Below are 21355 nucleotides of genomic sequence, written 5' to 3' on the forward strand. Positions count from 1 at the left end.
ATTATATTTAGAGAATGATTCCTGTTTAAGGATGATTATATGGAAATTATGTAGTTTTGAATTAGTTGTGACTTTTTGAGGATGGGAAATATATGTGATGTTCAGTAGTTTCATCAAGTTCTTCTCTTTTTTTGTATGTGATTACATTTCTATCATTTTTTCTCTTTTGGTTAGTAGTTTTCAACATTTTCTGGCTTGAAAAAACTTGATTTTGATTCTATGTAAAGGCATAGGAAGGAAATAGAAGTATAAAACTTCAATAGATCTCGGAAGATTAAGTCAGAGTCATATGAAATTACAATTGCAAGGAAAATATAAATTATTGGATCTAGGAATTTTTCAAGGAATAGATAGATTCATAGATAGACTCCAACACCTTGTAGAGTAACTATGCATGTTCTGATTTACATAGCATATAGATGGAACACTTAGGATAATTGAAGTTCTCATTTCATGTTAATCAAATAGCTTGTATGTTTGAGCTAACTAATTCTGCATATTTCCAATAATAGTTTTTTGTTGCATACTAATCACATGTTTTGAACACTCTACAGATTATTTGTTATGGATTCCTACTATGGGTGTGGTATCGATGATTTTTGTGTTCCTGAAGATCAAGATTTATTGGATAGGCATCTTTCACCAGAAAATTGGTCAGAATGGGGAAGAAATGCGTCCGAAGGTTTCGATTCACCTAAAAAGTATTTCGCCATCAATACAAATTCAACTTTGTCAGAATTCGATTTCATGAATGAAAGTTTCGATCATGAAAGTAAGCTTGAATCTTCTCTACATGATAAAGATCAGTCTACCAGTTCAAGTGCTTTTGGAGGATTTTTTGAGCAATCTTCTCAACAAACAACAATTTCATCGGATCAGCCTAATTACGAGCTTCAAGACATATCATGTTTTGAACAGACAGACGACATTTTCTTGTATAGCTTCTGAAATTATTTAACCTGGCATAAGTATGCTATAAATTGTAGAAAGTCCAGTGAAAATTGAATTGCTCTGCGGTGTTTTTGCATTCCAAATTTCGTCATATTTATCTTTATGATTGGAGACTATAAAGACACAAACATACTACCATGGTTCACAGAACTCTATAAGAATGAATCTGTTATAAAATGGTAAGGGCTCCTCCCATTTTCTTGAATTTTTTTATTATATAATAGTCTTATTTTTCATCTTGCATTACACATATATAACGCATCCGAGACATTCAAAAGTTCACTGGCTTACAATAGGCATGAAGTTTATCCAATTCGAATGACTATTTTTGTGTTACAACCATGACCTGTTTCACATAATGCAGGGATTCTATGATTGATGATATATCCTGTGCTGAAAACCAACACAAAGCCTTTTACTTTTATTCTGAAAACCCATGCAGCAACACTCCTCGTGGATCGCAGGAAGATTTTGAAGCTTCAAAATCTGTTCCATACAACTCAAACTCTAGTGATTGCCTGGATATAGAGGTGATAATTGTCTTCTGTCTAGTATTTAAAATGTGTTTCATATATCATTTTAAAGGTGGTTCAGTGTGTGGTGACATATCTGCAACGAGCATTTCGCTCATCTTGGTATTGATAATTTAAAAAGTGACTCGGTAAGAAAAAACAATTGAACATTTAGCACTTAAAAAAAATCGATATTTTGGGGAGAAATAGAGTAAATCATGACTTCATATGATTATTAAAAATGATGGAACAAGCTTAAATTGCAAAGTATGTTGGTTATTGTGTTTCAGGGCTTACAGTGTATCATAATCTATTTAGTTTCTCCTAAAAGACATTGACAATCAAATACTTGTACCCTTTTAAACAGGGCAATGGAGATGAAACCACGCATAAGCAATCTTCTCTTGAGGAATCTATATTGCAAAATCTTGAGATGGCAATTGCACAGGTGATTTGACTGAGAATTGTGATCCTTGCATTTGATTAAAAGTTATCATACTTGTTGCTAATTTTCTTTTTCCTGTTTAAAATGACCAGTTCACTGGGAAGACCCGTATTTGTTTCCGAGATGCCTTGTACCGCCTTGCCAAAGATACAAAACAACAACATCTATTAGAGAATCTGGATGGAGGTCTTAACATGCAAGAGTCAATGCCACATGAAGTTCTCAATGAAACCATGAGGTATATGATTTATATCTGCTGCATGTCTTTTATGTTCTTTTGGCCTTCAGTTGATACATGTTATGACATATGATCAAACTGTAAGGTACATATAAGTATGAAAAGGCATTTGATGTCACAATTCTGTTTAACTGGTACACCACTAGGAGATTAGTGGAAAATATATATGAAATTTAAAGGCTTTTCTCACCATGGATGATGGCAACATAACTTCTGCTTGGTTTGGCTTGAAACTGATAGTTTGGTATTTTTGTTTACAACACAGCACAAGTTCTATCTAACTGCTTCAATACTTCACTTTTGATTTTTGCTATATAAGTAGTATCTAATATAGTCATGTTCTCTAGTCAGATGTTCCATTTTAACTGACACTATTATAACTCTGATTATAATGTCAACATACTGAAAATTGTTAGTTTTAAACACAATTCCAGAACCATAGTAGTCTGTACATGCAACATTGAAGTTTCTAAGCTAATCAAATGATCAACACCTACTTTGTGTTTAGGTCTGAGGATAAGGAACCGATGAAATCAGATACTAACAATGTTGACAGAGCAGTTGCAAATCTCATGTTCCACAAGATGGAAATTAACATGCAAGATCTTCCTCTTACAATATCAGTCAATTCCAACCAAGAAGTGCATGAAACTTAAGGTCTTCCATTAAATGGCTCATCAAATGCCTTGAATCCGGCACGGAATTTCGTAACCCCCCTTCACCAAATATTACAAGGAGACGCCGAGGTTCCGATATTTGGACAATGGGACCAACAAACAGCCGACAAGTCACACATTGCAATATGATGATGCTATACGAAAGTCACTTTCATGCTAGAATTTTGTTAGGTATTGTGATAGTAAACTTAGTAGTATATAGCTAAACCAGAAATAAGAAAAACCATTTTGCTGTGTAATTATTCAGCCCTTTATTATACAAAGAGGTCTGTGATTTTTACTATATTGGTTTCTTTGATCTGTATGTATATATGCTTTTGCACCTGAGTTATTTGTATTCAGTAGTTTATATCCAACAGCTATATCCATTTAGCTCATTATTGCTTGGAGAGTAAATGAGTCTGTGTACTGATCAAACAGCTATTAACAAACCTTGATATTCTCCATGTTATGAAAAATGCTAGAGGGCCAAAGATTTTGTTAGAACTTATTCTATTATTCCTAAGTTAAATACCAAATACAAACTATGCATTTCTGGCTAGTACTTGTGCTTTTCAGCTTTTGGAGTAAAAATATATTGAATTCTACTAGTATTTCTGGTTAAGAAGCTGGATGAGAAGTGATACAAGTCATTTTCCATAAACTAAAAACCATGTCTCTCAAAATCTAACATGTTTTCTCAATAACAATTCTGGACAGTTTTTTGATAACTTTCATTTTTCTAGATATACAAAATGAAGTTGCTCAGATTTATTCTTGCTATACATGTAATATTGCTTTCTCAAAATAGACTATGAATTTAGATACTTTGATATATAGGTACCTCAACATGAGATGAAATCATTTTGAAAATGAGTAAAAAAACAATCACTTCAAGCTTTCAACTCAAATTTTGCTAGATGTTTACAAAAATATCTTTTTGAAAAAAAAAAGTTAAAGATTTAAAAAACTTGGGTTTGTGCATAGATTTTAAATTCAAAAGTTAAAGCATTGGACTTAGTTTTGAATTTATTCTACCATGTGAACACCTTTGTATTGCTAATGCTCATCAGAACTTTATTTTATGGGAAACTAAGGTACATTGTGCCATCCCACATTGTCAATACTCAATAGTATCAGAATGTTTTCAACTAAAATTAAAACAAAACATTATTTTGGTATTAGTTCACAAAGTCAATAATAGAATTCTTCAACTCCATAAAAGATAGTAGTAAAGTACTCAAATCTCTTCTCATTTAATATACACATAATTTTTAATATATTTGTATTTGTTTTTAAAATTACATAAAAGTCTCAAAACACTTGTACTATTGAAGAACGTTATATATTATATACAAACACAAAGTACATGTTAATTAACCGAATACTAATGTACTATAATGAGATGAAGATTACCTGTCCCAAAATAATTAAAAGTTGACACATATTTAAAAAAAAAATTAAAAACTAATTTTTTAAATTATTTAGTAAAATTTGATTGAGCTGAGACATGAAGATATAAATATTTAAGGACAGAGGATCCCGATTCACTCTAATGAGCTCAAAATGACCGTCTTGCTCTTCCTTTCATCACTCGCGTTTAATATTAAATGATTTTGATTGAAATGACATTTTTTTTTACCGTTAACAACATTTTTATTTACATGTTTCATTAGTATTTTTGCAAGTACCAAAAAATGAAATGAAACTAAAAACAAAACTGTCACTAATGTTTGATCAGTGTATCATTAATGAGAATACAAAAATCAGGCAATATATAAAGGAAAACAAGATATATACATAGAAGGTACAATAATTTTTTCCTTTGTTACTATATCACTCACTATTTATTATTAATTATTATTAACTTTTTAATAAAAAAAATAACATAAATGAAATAATAAATGATAGATAATATGTTAATTGATATAATTTTATTATATGTCTGTTGCATAAATTACCCTCTATATAGTGTTTTACTAGAATTAATGTTGAGGTGGAGTCAACTTTCATACATATATATAAATTCTAAACTTCTGGTTGGGTGGGATTTGAGTAAAGCCGTAGATAATATATATCTTGGGTATAAATACTTGACAGCTTGAATACATGAACAAAATAATATATATGTTGAGTATTATTTGCGTGAATGAATAATTTCTATATCATGTAAAAGTGAATTAGTAAAAAGTATATAAATAAATAAATTCATAAATTTACTGTTTTAAAATTTTGAATTAAGATATAATATGTTTCTTTCACTTAAATATATATATTTTGAAAAGTTAAAATTGTAAATAGTCAGGTAGTGGTTACTGGTAGAGCAATTCCACCATAAAAATCAAACTATCTATTACCTTAGAATAATGAAGGAGATTTTCTCTATATCCTCTTCTCTCCATTTAATGTCCTTGATGAACATGAAATATCCAACATGATTAACCAACCATATTTTCCATGGGAAAGGATAATCTCAATTAATGGAGAGACAAGTATAATTTTTCTCTTTAGTTTGAAGGAAAAATTTGTCTTATCATAATAAACATAAGGGTATAAAAATGTAAAAACATATCATATTTTTTTTAGTTTTTGGCATCACTTGCCTCTCCATTATCGGAGAGGAGTCTCATTCATTTTTTCATTTTTCCTATGTATAGTTCATTTTTTCAACAAAACCAAACCACCCATTCATTAATCTCTAATAACCCTCTTCATAAAACTACACTAATTAAACTGTATTTAAGAGAACATGTCTCCACTCAACAATAATTTTGCTTGCCTTGTCACTTGATATTATTCATTCAAATTCTTAAAACAACTTTTTCATCACTTACAGGATAATGATCTATCATCAACCCCACTAGGTGGGAGTTAATGATTTACCATCCCTAGATATCACAAGATAGAAGTTTCTTGCATTAATATACTCAATCAAATATACAAATAGCTATAATATTTAACTGAAAGAAATTTGTTCTAACAAAAAATAAACAAAACACGAAGTTAAAACCATATATGTTTTCAAACCTTAATAGAATAGAACATCCATCAAACCCAACGTGCACCCCACAACCTTAGTTTTCTTCATGTAAATACCATGTATAAATCCAACAACCCTACCAAACCATATTCAACTTTAATTATCCTCAAACTAAACCATAATATTGAAAAGTCTCTTCTTCCCTTCATTTCATTCCCTATCATCTAAAAATACTAATGGCATCACCACCCCCACCACCAGTAATTGTAGGAGAATCACCAGCTGCAGTCGTGGCCACCACAAAAGAAAGATATTCACCTACTCCCCGTGTACCCATCTCCTTGCAACCAGCAAACAGCAAGAGCAAACACGACTCAAGATCCACCAAATTCTTTCGAAAGTTTCGATCCGTGTTCCGGACATTCCCAATCATCGTGCCATCATGCAAGATGCCTACTGTCGCGAATGAGGCATTCGTACATGGTGGCACGAGAATAAGTGGAACACTATTCGGGCACAAGAGAGCAAGGGTCAACCTTGCTTTCCAAGAAAGCCCAAAGTGTCTACCCTTTCTTCTTCTGGAGCTGGCCATCCCCACAAGGAAACTTCTCCGAGACATGGGGGTAGGGCTTAGTAGAATAGCCCTAGAGTGTGATAAACATTCAAACAATGAGAAGATAAAGATTGTTGATGAACCCATTTGGACATTGTTTTGTAATGGGAAAAAAACTGGGTATGGGGTGAAGAGAGAACCTACAAATGATGACTTGAATGTGATGCAGTTGTTGCATGCAGTGTCTATGGCCGTTGGTGTACTCCCAGATGATATGTCTGATCCTCATGATGGAGAACTCTCATATATGAGAGCACATTTTGAGCGTGTGGTTGGATCAAAGGACTCAGAGACTTATTATATGATCATGCCTGATAGGAATCATGGACCTGAGCTTAGTGTATTTTTTGTCAGGGTTTGATATTTGACTACTGGAAAAATGGGGTAAGAAAATGTTTCTTTTTGCAAGATAATGGTTGCATGCATGTGTTTAGAACACTTATATTCATGTCTATTCCCTTTTCGCACTTAGGATAGACTACTAGTTAATTATGGTAGATATTGCAGAAGTTATATATACTTTATTCTTCATGTTAGCTTCATGTATTGTTATTTTAGTATTTTCAATCGGAAAGTGACATTGATAACCAGGGACAGAACAAAAGAAAAAGAAGGGTCGCGAGAAAATTTAGTCATAAAGCATATAAAATAACCAATGATCAATTTAGCATATTTATATTAAATGTATAATAATAAGGCTGGGAAATTGAAAATATGTTATAGTTTATTATTTTTTTCTTCAGTAAAAGTATTTCCAAGTGTTAAAAAGTGAAATTCAAACACTAACCATTTTACTGAAATATCCATTTTACTAACTTTGTCTTTGTCACCAACAAAAAACAATCACTTCATGAAATTTTTTTTTAACTTTATTTAAAAAGAGTTTGTTTGTTATTTATTGCAAAAATAATTACATAGAATAATGGATATAAAAAATCTTTGTTGTAGAAATTGCTCAAAGGAATGCACATTATCAAGTTTTGTAGCAAATATAAGTATCACATGCCAAACAAGTAACATCTGTTTTCAATTACCAAAGACATCAGCATTTTGGCCAATACATTTAAGTTTGACCCTGCTTAATTCTAACCCTTTAGTTAAACTTTCAATAATGTTCTAACCCTTTAGTTAAACTTTCAATTTTGTATCACAAGTTTCCTAACTTAATCATCTGAAAAATAAGGAAGGATTTCATATACTGTTGCACAATGTAAAATCTTATAATTAGAATAGCCACTTGTTGTGTTGAGAGTAATGTAGATGAACAAGATTGTCCAACAAGATTGAAAGGTGAAAACTAAATATAGTAAAATATAATCTGATAGACCAAATGCAGCATTAGATGCCCAACTTAAAAGCAATAAGTAACTAAAATCAAAATCTTGGCATAATCATGGATTGCTGATTTTCTCTTACAAGTATTTAATCTAGAGGTTTTATCGGCTACCAGCAGTTCACATATCAGGACTACTATTGTAAAATTGTAATTGAACAAACTTCATTTCTTATTGATTAAGGTAGCCAAGGTGCTTCTTATATACAAGAGTTTTAACATTGCTTGAGGAGTAAACTAACTATTTTAGAAATAGAAAAACTAAACCAAAAAGAGCCTAACCAACTTTAACTAACTCCCTATTGACCATATTCTAGAATATCAAGTAATTGTCCATGTAAAATACACGTGCTTACAATTAGCCCATGTGATCAATGATTTGTGCATCATGCGCCGATATGACTAGAGGCCTGATTGAGTTTGATGCGTGCCAATCTGATGCACACTGACTTCAAGGCCTGACCAAGTGTTCCTTTCCATACTGGTGCATTGTGTGTGTGCTAAGCCATGAGATGAGCCATAGGCCATGCTATAGATCATGTCACAACTGTTGTTCCTTAGTGTTGTCTTCATGTTGGTTGGGTCTCAAGGGATTGTGGATAGCGTTTTGTTGAGTGAGTTTTGGCTCCAATACCCCCCCCCCCCCACTCCCACAAGTTGGAGCATATATGTTGATAATGCCCAACTTGGCAAGTAAGAAATGAAATGGTGCTGGATCCAAGGCCTTTGTCAGTATGTCTCCCATTTGCTGCTATGTTAGAATGGGGAGGAGATGGAATAACTTTGATTGTAGACGTTCTTGAACCGCATGACAATTAATGTCAATGTGTTTAGTTATTTCATGGAAAGCAACATTTGCAGCAATATGCCTTGCTGAATTATTGTCACAATATAAAAGAGCTGGTTTTGTGAAGTTTACCTGGAAATTTCTAAGGAGATATGTAAGCCAATGCACCTCACAAGAAGTTGCTACAAGAACTTGTTGGGTATCAGCAGGTCAGAATACACCTAGAAGGGGGTTGAATAGGTGTCGCGGATCACTTGTTCTACTTTTCCTATATTTGTGCAAAACTAAAACAAACTACAGATAATCGATTATGCTTGGACTTTAATCGATTAAACAATACTCGGATATAATCGATTGTGCTTGTGGATAATCAATTATCCTAACACTTGCATAACTTGATTCTTTAATTTCTTGCAAAGTAAGTTATCGGTTACTGAAACTTTACACAATTAATTGATTAAGGAGATTACAGAAAGACAGTAAATAGATTATAACATGCAACTCATATTAACACAATTAATCAACAAAGTAAAGACGAAAAGTAAAGAGATTAGGGATTAGAAAGAGGTGCACAAGGAATTTTATCCTGGTTCATTTGTGATCCACTACAAACTACATCCAGGCCTCCCCTTATGATCTCGAGAGTTTTTTCTTCAACTATTGCAATTGTGAGTTTTACAAACACACTTCCAATTATAAAATCAGAAAAACTAAGCCGATCCTTACTTAGTCTCTATGAGTTTGACAACCTAGGTTTGACCTAACTAAATCGCCTAATAGGATCTTCTATCCTTTCGCGCTCAACCACAACCTCAGTATCGCTTGAACTAAGACCTCTTAACCTCTATGAAGATTTCGAAGATCTCTCTCATAGTGAAACTATCCACAAAGATATCAACTTCCTTGTTCAAACATAATGTATTGAGTTGACTTGAGTACTTAATACTCAGATTCAACAATTGAAAACTCAATCTAAAACATAAACCATAAAATCAACAAGAACCTAATTCTAAATGAAATTAATGCATTAGGTTTTCTAAAAATGATTCACACTCTTTTTATAAAAATATTTTCCTCACAAACCTCTCAAAGAAATCAAGAACTAGATGCAAGAATTTGATGTATAGAAAACTAGAGACTAGATGCAATGATATTAATCTCTAAGCCTAAATCATAATGCTTTTACTCCCTAGGTTTTCTAAATGCACTTTCTCACTATAATGCAATCTATGAAAATGTATGCTCTCTAACAATTTTCAAAATATGCAAGTTATTCCGCATTGGCAAGATTTACAGAATTTATACTAATCCTACTGATACGATATTAATCGATTATCCTTCCAGTTAATCGATTAACGAGCTGCTAAAAATCAGTTTTCAGTTACATCTTAATCAATTATATGATGTATTAATCGATTAACATGTTAACAATATCAGATCAGTTAGTAACTGAATTCTAGATAATCGATTATACTAACTATGTAATCGATTATACTGAGTTAAAAATGTTTTTCTTTGATGTAAGGAATATATGGTAAACTACCTATATGATATGCACATGCTTTACATAATTTTTCAAAATGTATTAACTTTAATGCATGAAACTATGTATGTGTATGCATGCGCCTATTTATCATAAGATATCTAGATGTTATGTCTGATTTTTAATTTTGATCTAATTTAGTTCTCGTGAGACTTTACACCTAGGTTAATATAACCTAGACCCAAACTAAGACAATCATCTTAATACTTCTAATTAAAAGTTAATATAATAAAGTCATAAATCTATAGATACAACCTATGAGTCTTCGACTCGTTGTTTGTTGTATGATCTTCAAGCTTTCTTGTATATGCATTTGCTTCATCAAAACTTTGATTAGACTTAAATGTGCAGGTCTTGACTCTTTGTACTTTCAGTGCTCTATGTTATGTTTTTGAAGATGATCTTGCCATAATGGTTTGCTTCTTGGATTTCTAAGATACCAATGAATTGCCCAAGAATACACATGAACCAATGATGGACTTTCTTGCGTCTATGCAGGCTGCCCAATCTGAGCCACTGAAAGCCTTTAGGTGAATTGGTGAATTGGATGGATAGAACAAACCGTGATCTGAACTTCTTCTGATGTATCTAAGCACACGAGTGAGGGCCTGCTGATGTGTGATTGTAGGACTAGCCATGAATTGACTCAGTTGCAGAATGGTATAGTTGATGATGTCTGGTTTTGTGTTTGTGAGGTATAACAATCTTCCAAACAAGTCTTCTATATGAGGCAGGATATGTGTGTGATGGTGAGCCATCTTGATGTATCTCGGCGACTTTAATGATTGGTGTTGGAGTAGGCTTAGAAGCCAAGAAACCAGTATCTGAAAGAATGTCAAGTACATATTTTGATTGGCAAATTGTAATACATGTTGTAGACCTAGAAACATCCAATCCTAAAAAATATTTGATAGGTCCAAGGTCTTTGATTTTGAATTGGTTGTGCATATTATATTTAACCAATTCAATTTTCTTTATATTGTTACTAGCTAAGACAAGATCATCCACATATATGAGTAAAACAGTAAAGGCGTGATTTATAACCTTAGTAAATAAAGAATGATCATGCTGAGATTAGGTATAACCAAGAGAGTTTAGGAAATTTCTTAGCCTAGTAAACCACTGTCTCCATGCTTGCTTAAGTCCATAAAGAGGCTTGTGGAGCTTATAAACTTTTTTAGACTCATTGTAGACCACTCGTTGAGGGATGATCATGAAGACTTGCTCATTTAGTTCACCATGGAGGAATACATTATTTACATCCAATTGTTGAACTATCCAATTTCGAGCAGCTGCTATAGCTAGAAGAAGTCTAACAGTGGTAAGCTTGACTACTAGAGCAAAAATATCAAAGAAGTCAACCCCTTCTGTTTGGTTGAATCTCTTAGCAACTAACTTGACTTTATATCTTTCAATAGAGCCATCAGAGTTATACTTGATTTTTTAGACCCATTTTGATCCTACAGGTGTCTTATTAGGAGGGAGATTAACTAAGGTCCATCTTCCATTTAACTTAAGAGCATTAAGATCTTGTTGCATTACTTGTATCCAATGAAGATGTTTGATAGCTTGAGAGTAATATTTGGGTTCTACATTAGTGTGAACAAATAGGAGGGAGATTAACTAAGGTCCTGCTTGTATCCAATGAAGATCTTGTTGCATTACTTGTATCCAATGAAGATGTTAGGATTTTTTGAGGCACCTGCGTCCTGTCATAATGAACATGGGATTTGTTTGAGGCACCCGTGTCTTGCCTTAATGATTCAGGGATTTGTTGATGCACCCATGTCTTTCCATAATGAACGAGGGATTTGTTGAGGCACCCACGTTTTGACATAATGAACGAGGGATTTGTTGAGGCACCCGCGTCATGCCATAATGAACCAGAGATTTCTTGAGGCACCCACGTCTTTCCATAATGAATTGGAGATTTGTTGAGAGACTCGTGTTTTACCATAATGAACGAGGGATTTGTTGAGGCACCCGTGTGCTGCCATAACGAATGAGGGATTTGTTTTGGCACCTGTGTCTTGCCTTAATGAACCATGGATTTGTCTAGGCACCCGTGTCTTGCCACAATGAACTAGGGATTTGTTGAGGCACCTGTGTCTTGCCATAATGATAATGATCCAGAGATTTATTGAGGCACCCGTGTCTTGCCATAATGAACCAAGGATTTATTGAGGCACTCATGTCTTGCCATAATGAACGAGAGATTTGTTGAGGCACCCATGTTTTGCCATAATGAAAGAGGGATTTGTTGAGGCACTCACGTATTTCCATAATGAAGGTTTATGCGATGCTAGAAAATTCACTTCAGAATGGAATTTCTGCACTGATTGTTTATGGAAACATGATGTAGAAATGCGTGTTGGAATGCATGGTTATGTACTATGCAATGTTTTGTTTGTTTGTTTATGATGATTGAAAGGACAATACAAAGATGTATGTTTGAATGCATGGTAATATGCGGTGGAATGTTTTGTTTGTTTTTTGTGCTTATTAGAAGAATGACGTAGAGGCATATGTTTGAATGCTTGGTTATATGCAATGCAATATTTTGTTTTATTGTGTGCTGATCGGAAAAATAATGTAAAGATGCATGATTGAATACTTGGTTATATGCAATGCATGTTTTATTTGTTTGTTTGTGCTTATTGGAAGAGTAATGTAGAGATGCATGTTTGAATGCTTGGTTATATGCAATGAATGATTATGCAATATTTTGTTTGTTTTTTGTGCTTACTGGAAGAACGATGTAGCGGCATATGTTTGAATGCTTGGTTATATGCAATGCAATATTTTGTTTGTTTGTACTTATTGGAAGAATAATATAGAGATGCATGTTTAAATGCTTGGTTATATGAAATAAATGATTATGCAATGTTTTGTTTGTTTGTGCTATAATGGTTAGTGTACGAACATGACTATGTATGGATATGTATAGTTATGCTGTAATGTGTGTATGTCATGTATGATATGAATACTATATGTTTTGTTTGAATGTAATGAAATGATGAGTAAGACTCGTGCACAAATGTTACAATGTATCATTCATGGTTTATTTATATATTTTTTGATGAAACTCATCAACTTTTGTAAATTCGACTGAAATGACCCTTGTTGTCTATTGGTGATTGGTAATGTAGCTTTTCACTTATCCATATCCTCCCTAGTTTACCTGAAGACGACTTTATCTTAAGGTGATCCATAAAATTGCCTGAGTATAATCTTGAAGACAATGACTAAACCCATCCATACTGCCCCAATGTGGGCCGACTGATGAATTCTTGCTAAAGTATTGGTTTTCTTATAACAACAACATATTCCCCAATGTGCTTATTTTGAAATCTTGTCTTCATTCAATGGGCTTAGATTCTTCAGAAAGTTGTCTCAGTTTGGGTGATTGAGGATGAGTAGTATTAAGCCTTCACTTTTAGGGTGTTCATTTAATTTTCCTAATTTTTGCCTATAATACCTTATGTAGACATATGTCGGAATTTCTATCATTTTATTAAGACCCTAAGCCCCCTCTATCGTTTTAGACTTTGAACCACTCTCCTTATCCTAGGTTGCCTACGTGAGTTTTCAACCTAACACTCTTTTGTTTTTTGTCTTATTTTTTTGCTTTTTTTGAACACCCCCAATGTGACGACTTGAATTGATAGGAAGTAGAAGATATGTATGAGTTATTATTGAAGGTGTCTTTGAAGATGATAACTTAAGATCTTTCTTCTTATTTGAGACATTTTGGCTTGTTGTGGTCGAATCAATTTGGAGTCATGAAAAGTCACTTCACCATTGCGCCAATTTTGGGCTTTTTATAAACTTTCACACAACCCTAAAATTTCCCCTAGTTTGGGCTTCTTGTGACTTTTCACTGCCAGTGTGAGATAATCCGAGTAATTATTTTATTCAAATTGATTTAGTAAACTTGGATGTAAAACTTTAGACCATGAATCATCTTAAAACCTGCCCCCGTTTGAGAGGCCTCCCATATTCCTTTGCTTTTAGTGTTCTTTATTTCATGAATAACATTTTTTCTTTCTAAAACAATGAGCATGAAAGTTTTGGTGAGCGTTTCAGCTATGAGTGGTGATGTGACAGTGATGATAAAATTTAATTTGGGTTTGGCTTGGGTAGATATGGTGGCACTACAGTAAAAACATCCTTTTAGCCATGGCTGCAACCATGGCTAATGTGCTAAAAAACCGAAGCTAAATTGAGTGGCCACACTTACTGCTGTTGTGGCAAGGAATGACGTTGCTAAAAATTAGCCACGGTTGTTTTGTCATTTCGCCACGATTGTATAAAATGTGGTAACATTTAGTTAGCCACGACCTGTATAATTTAGCTATAGTAACAACCGTGGCAAAGTTGCTAATTTGCCACACTGCATCCGTGGCTAAATTGTTTATTTGTGAAATCTAGCCGTGGCTAATTAAATTTATTTAAAGTTATTTTCATACATATTTCTTTCAACACCCCAATGTGCTGATTGTCTAGCAATCTTTATTTTCAATAATATAATAGTAAATTTCTAATAAATTAAATATTTGATAGCTAAAAATAGAAATAAAAGTGTTATACCATTAGAAAAGTGAATCTTATATAATTACCAAATGTTTAACATTCAACAATCCTTACCAAAAAAAATGCAAAATATGAAGATCATAACTAATAAGTTCATGAATATCTAATAAATCATAACTAAGATGGTGGAACATCATAAGCGAAAGTGGTTAACTTACTACCAAATTTTTTGACTAGGAACTTCTCAAGAGTAGCCAATTGATTCTAAGTATGTGCAAGTTGCTCCTTGGTCTCTTCATAGTCTGATAGTTTTATCTCCAAACTTTGGACATACTTCTTTAAGTCTTCAACATGTTGTTGACTAGAGCCATTAGAATTCACAAAACCAGTAGAATGTCTATACGTCCCAAAAACACTTGAGGGACAAATACCAATGCCTAAACCATGCACTCGACTTGAATGTTCAGCTCCGTATGCTTTTCCAATTACATTATTAGGATGAGAAAATATATTCGATGAAACACCTGAAGTAGTAACATTTTATTGATCTTGAGGTAAATGCTATGATATTTTATCCTATTAAGTAACAAAAAATTAATGTACTAATTGATCGAAACATGACAAGTAACACATGATTAATGTACTAATTGCAGAGAATAATACAATGAAATTGCCTTCTTCAAACAAAAGAAACACAAGGAGAGTCACCTCATTGTTTGGAAATGGAATAGAACGTGAGTTTCCATTTCATTGATCACCCCAATTTAGGGAGGAAAGAATTTTGGCATTTTGGGACAAATGAATCTAGCTCCTTCAGTAACCAAAATTCTCATGTTGGGCTGTATTAACATTTAAAGAAATATGCTTATGTTGTAGTTAGTATGAAGGATAAAGCTATATTGTGTAGATTTATTAATTAGGCATAAAATACCATTTTGTACTGAGATCACGAAACTATCTGTGTTCATCAAATATAAGCCAAAATGCAAGGATCCCAAGTCCAAGAGCAAGGCCATCGATAATATCAACCGAACTGTGCATGCTACAAAAAAAAACCAAATATTTTTCATTGCTTTATGACTTTCTGTCCAGTGGGCCAATAATAGGAATTTGGTAAGAATGTTAAATATACACTAATTTTGGAGAGGACAAAGTATTCACATGATTCCCCTTTTATTCTTTTTTGTTTTGTTCTTTGGTGTCTTAATCGATCCCACAAATATATTTAAGGGGTAAAATCACTTGCTAAATCACATCAATGAATAGTGTAAACAATCTTTACTTTCCTATGCATTTATACAACACTTTCTGACATTATATACAAAAACTCTTATATTTTACAAATGAAATAGTGTAAACAAAGATACTAAATTTGAACAATTAGCAACACCACAAAAAACAAAGCAGAGAAATTAAAAAGAGACTAATGCTATTACCTGAAATGCAATGTCATACTCATAGTCACCTGCGTCAATAGCCTTAGCAACTCTGGAATTAGCTCCATCAGCACCAATCACAACATCAACTTTCAAAGTACGCTTCTCACCAACTCCACCAGTTTTACCATAATATCCAGAGTAATGCAACACATAGGGCGATTCCTTATCCTTTGGTATATCTAGAGTAATGCAACACATAGTACTCTTAACTTCAGTCAAAATACATATCATTAAATTATAATAAACAATAAATTCAAAAATAAAAAATAAAAAGGGAAATCACATACGTTTTCCACCACCAAGGGACATGGTGAACTAGCTTTTCCCTTCCATTATCAGAATTTGATGGAAGAAGGAGACGAGTTATTTTTCTTCTCATTATCAAAATGAGAAGAAGATGAATTGTGATTCCTGATGATCTCAGAAGTTCCTGATGATCTCAGAATCTGAAATCTTATCTAAGAACGATTCATTGTTGCTCTCTATCTATGTGAATGGATTCAACACTTACTGGTTGATGGTATTTACTGCTGATGAGTCCACTAGAGGAAAGGTGACAAAGGTACTCAAACATGCATCCTCAATTGGTATTCAAATTGTAGGACTTGGGCCTTTAATAATGGCCAATGGCATGCCCTTCATAAATATCCATCACTTTATGATGAAGATGTATTCAAGGTACTAACTCCTTAACTCTTTTTTTTAATTGCTTCTTATCTAGTACCTACTACTTGGTTAGTATCAACTACATGGTAAAAATATTGTCTTAAGCATGAGTAACTATTTGAGTAATCTTAGTAGATGAACTAGGGACCAACTCTAATGAATTGCTTGCTCGTGTAAGCTTCTTGTGGATATTGAATTTTATATGATGATTCTATCAAAGTTGTTGGAACCACATGCCCTGGATTTTGTGGTAAGTGAAACAAAGAAATATAAAATAAGACTGGTAATGGCCCTGGATATTGAATTAAGGCTATGCATGCTTAAAATCTCATAAACTCGGTTCTTGCGCATATACTCAAGTTTGAGTAGATGTTAGTGTATCATTATGATATTGAACTCACTCATAAGGGCATTATCCCATTTATTTAATTAAGCAACTAACAAACACACACAAATCCAATAATGTGATATCAAGTACAAGTAATGAAGAAATCGTTATTACCTCTAAGACATACACCAATATTGAATCATGTTCTATATAAACTAACACACATTAGTGTTGAAACTAAAGTGCCCAATAAATACTTAAATCATGTGAGAACCAAACCAGAAGACAAACAAGAAATCCAATATGTTAACAATAGAAGACAAAAGGAGTAGAAAATATGTAAAAGAGACATTGCAATTTTTAACATGAAAAAACTACCCCTAGTGTGAGAGAATAAAAAATTATGGAACTTGATCCAAAAAACATCCATTATAAAATAATGTATACAAATAAAGTCGGAACAAAGTCATCATAATAATGGTGGAAAGCAACACAATAAAATCTTAAAGGGGATAATTAGCACAACAAAAATACAAGGCAAATCCTACGTATAATAGGTCAAAATGAAGCTCAATGGCAGGAATAACTTAGTAAAACTTTAGGCAAAACAGGACAGGTTTGCATTGACAATCATCTACCACATTAGCACACAAATCTTCTCCCTCAAAAGTCAGAAAAATGATGGCAGAACATTATAATGTAAATTTTGCAGTATGCAATTAATTTAGGTATTTTATATAATATTTTGTACTTCATGTACTACAACTACATGTCTACACTATTGTACAATCCTAAGACTACAAATGAGTAAATCCTTGAACATAAGATAAGACATTCACAAAATTATATAAATTTTCCAGGTCTCTTTTCTTCTCTCTGTTTCACTTTTTCTTGCATTATAAATGATAATTGAGGGGATAAAAATCAATTGAACAAAATTAGTTGATCACAGTGTATCAAATTGCGGACCGCATCACATGATGCGGCCGCAATATTGCGGTTGCGGTGACCGCCGCAACCGCATCACACTGCAAATGCGGTGTGATACCGATTCACAGTTATGTGACTGCAACAGGCCACAACGCAACCGCATTAGACCACATTTGGATCGCATCGGGCTGCAATGTAACCGCATCAGACCGCATCGATATCAAAAATATGTTTCTACTCTCAAAGTACTTCACACCGTAACGGCCGCAATCCACATCGCAACAGCTGCAATGATCGCAATCACAGTAACCGCAACGGCAACCGCAATCGCGACCACAACCGCAATTTAAAACACTGGTTGATCAAAATAGCCAGTGAAGAAGGGAAACTACTGTAATAGTATACTAGCATAAGCATAATTGACTTGGCACTCTTGCTTCTAGGATTTATGTTCTTAGTTTTCCCAACCATTTCCAGTAGTAGCATACCGAAACTATAGACATGCGATTTGTGGTAGCATTTGTGTAGATTTTTTTAAACCTTGCGTAATCATCCATATATGAATGATTAGCTTTAGCATTCCTCAACTTATTAACCAACAATGGCTCCATAATCATCCTAGCTCTCCCTTCATCATATAAAATTGTATATAATTTGTGTAGCAACTCAAAATTAGGGATTATAATTTCTCAGATTTCTAGAACTAACATATTAGGGATTAGAGAAGCTTAAAATTAGGGATTTGAAAAGCTCAAAATTAGGGAGTAGAGCTTATTTTCTCCACATTAGTGATTTGAAAGAAAATTATAGAATTAAAAAAGGAGATGAAGTCATTTCTTACCTATGTATGAAGAAGCTTGGAATTAATCAGAGATGAAGTGATTTCTGTATAGTGATGAAGTGAAGAAATGATTTCTGGATAGTTAACTTTTAAGCTTTTAATTGGAGCCATGGTTGAAAGTGTAAGCAATGGAAGTGATTTTTGGAAATGGGTTTGAAAGAGAAGAGAGTGAACCAGAACGTGAGAGTGAACAAAAATGGAAGTGTGAAAGTGATGAATGAATATTATTTACCATGGGCCACACACTATCATTTTGGGCCTCATTTTTTAATTTGCCATGGTATCTATAAGTGTTGCAAAAAGTGTGTCCCCAAATCTCTTTTGTTTTGTAGTGTGGTAGTGATGATGATAGATTTCAATTTGGATTTGCCTAATGGTAGATGTGGTGGTGGCTATAATAGAATTTTGTTTGTATTTGGCTTATGAGGGATGGTGAAGTTATGATAATAGTGAGAAAATAAATTTTAACATACGCATTAAATATGAGATATTTTTATTAAAATTTTATGAGCTTAGTGGAGTCAGTGTTTTTTTTTTCACGATGTGCATCTTAGGCGAATAAGTCCTCAACAAGGTTCTTTTAAGCTTGTATCGTGGCTAGGCTAAGGGTTTTCATGAAATGGATATAAGGCTCAAAACATGTGTTTCTCATACCCATCTTTCACCTTTCTTCTTTATTCTATTTTCAATAGTTTTCTAGCATAACATTCAATCACTAAGAGAATTTTCTAGACAAGAATGACCTAAGATTAAGGCGATAATTTTTGATGAAGGGTTCCTTTCGTGGTTATTCATATTGCACTTTACTTTGCCCTAAATTTTGCTTGAGATATTAATTGAGGATTCTCAATAGGCTTTTTTCTTTGTTTTGTGTTTTTTGCACTTTAAGCAAGGAATAGTTTTTGTATTCTCTTATCGTGTAGTCACATGATTGACGTGAAATAATATTTTTTATTTTAATAATTGAATGTCAAGTAAAACAATTGAAAAACTATCCTCCACGGGTTATTAACATATTGAGAGTTATTCAAAAATTATCTCCTTTCATACCATCTTTCATCTTAGTGTTCGGGAATTACAAAGAATCATTGTGTAACAATACGCATGTACGGATAACATGTGTGTTCTTAACCAAACAAATGCATGAGTAACATGCCTGTTTTGAACTGTGCAACAAAAAAATATTGCCCTTACTAGTAATATTATTCTATACCAATGTTCTATTAACACTTAAAATAATGATGCATGCATTCTTCACTGATTTGATATATAAGTGACACTATCACTTCCTCTAATGTGTTTAAGGATTTATAAGATAACTTTAAAGAATTTAACAAATGAAATAGTATACATACATGTAAGTGTTTTGTTTCTCATTTTATCATTTTTTATAACCTTTTACCTGTCTTCATATAAATCTTATTCAAATAATAATTTAAATATATAAGCTTTCTTGCCTTACTTTTCTTTCTTAACGTTTCTTCAGGTAAATCCAAAAGTATTTGGAGATGGTAAAACTTATTTCTTCACTAAATAGGTAAGATAACATTAACACACATGCATATATTCACAATCTCAATTTCTTACATCAAATTTATTTGTTTTATGCATGAATGTAGGCAAATAAGACGCAAAATAAAGGATGCACCAACTTGTTATTTCTAGGTTTCGTTCAGGTTGAGCCAAGCTTTCATCTTGGCAAACCAGTGGCTAATACATCTACTTATAATGGAAAACAATTTGAAATGATTGTTGATATTTCTCATGTAAGCTTGGAGATTTATTTAATTTCCTTGTTATGTACATAAACTAGTAATAAATAAACATAAAATCTATTTTTCTATAAATTAGTGACAACCAAGAATATTTAATTAATTTGTTGATTTTGTATTTCAGGATCCAGAAACAAATAATTGGTGGGTGAGGCTTAATAATAGAAATCTTGGATATTACCCTGAAATTTTGTTTTCTAACTTGGCCTTTAAAAATTTGGGTGGTTGGATTGGGATGATATGGACTCTTGCAGGCATTCCTAGTCCTCCAATAGGGTCTGGGAATTTCCCAGATAACAATCTTTATCGATCATGCTTTATTAGACAAATGAAGTTCCAAACTGACACTAAGAAAATCTTGGCTCCAAAAGTTATGAATATGTAGTAGCTTCTTCAGACAGCCCTAATTGCTTTGTTGTACAATATGAGGGGTGGAATGATGACATCCAAGAATATGCTATGCAGTTTGGGGGACCTGGTGGAAATTGTGGTAAACAATATTTTATCTTGATATTTTAAAACTAAATAAAACAATAATTATATTCGTTTGTGTTTTTCAAGCCCAACCTCATCTATATTATATCATTTGGCTTTGCAATTCTATGTGCCATTTCTCTTTAAATCCAAGAATGTGTAATATCTATCAATTGTAATGACAAAAATATGAGAATGCAAGCTTTTTGTCTAGTAATTACATTAAAAATGTTAGCTTCACCAAATCGATGGTCCACTCATAGCATATTCTTAAACTGTTTTACAAAATTAATTGTCCACCCTTCGTAGATTCT

The 21355-nt window shown here is 33.0% G+C and overlaps 3 protein-coding genes across 4 annotated transcripts; all 3 read left to right on the forward strand.

Moving 5' to 3' along the window:
* Positions 1 to 3197, forward strand: LOC109352453 (protein LNK3-like). 2 transcript variants are annotated; one of them, XM_019594447.1, is made up of 5 exons: positions 1 to 935; positions 1316 to 1481; positions 1831 to 1911; positions 2001 to 2146; positions 2655 to 3197. In XM_019594447.1, the coding sequence occupies exons 1-5, from the start codon at positions 565 to 567 to the stop codon at positions 2800 to 2802; spliced, it is 912 nt and encodes a 303-aa protein (XP_019449992.1). In that variant the 5' UTR covers positions 1 to 564; the 3' UTR covers positions 2803 to 3197. The 2 variants fall into 2 exon arrangements, with proteins under 2 accessions (XP_019449992.1, XP_019449993.1); XM_019594448.1 differs by having other exon boundaries at positions 819 to 1130.
* LOC109353048 (protein MIZU-KUSSEI 1-like) lies at positions 5910 to 6926 on the forward strand. Its single transcript, XM_019595234.1, has one exon. The coding sequence runs from the start codon at positions 6019 to 6021 to the stop codon at positions 6754 to 6756; it is 738 nt and encodes a 245-aa protein (XP_019450779.1). The 5' UTR covers positions 5910 to 6018; the 3' UTR covers positions 6757 to 6926.
* On the forward strand, positions 16464 to 20952 carry LOC109352865. Its single transcript, XM_019595045.1, has 3 exons — positions 16464 to 16592; positions 20415 to 20561; positions 20692 to 20952. Exons 1-3 carry the CDS (start codon positions 16464 to 16466, stop codon positions 20950 to 20952), a joined length of 537 nt encoding a protein of 178 aa, XP_019450590.1.

This window comes from Lupinus angustifolius, chromosome LG07, assembly GCF_001865875.1.
Source record: "Lupinus angustifolius cultivar Tanjil chromosome LG07, LupAngTanjil_v1.0, whole genome shotgun sequence".
NCBI classification, from domain to species: Eukaryota; Viridiplantae; Streptophyta; class Magnoliopsida; order Fabales; family Fabaceae; genus Lupinus; species Lupinus angustifolius.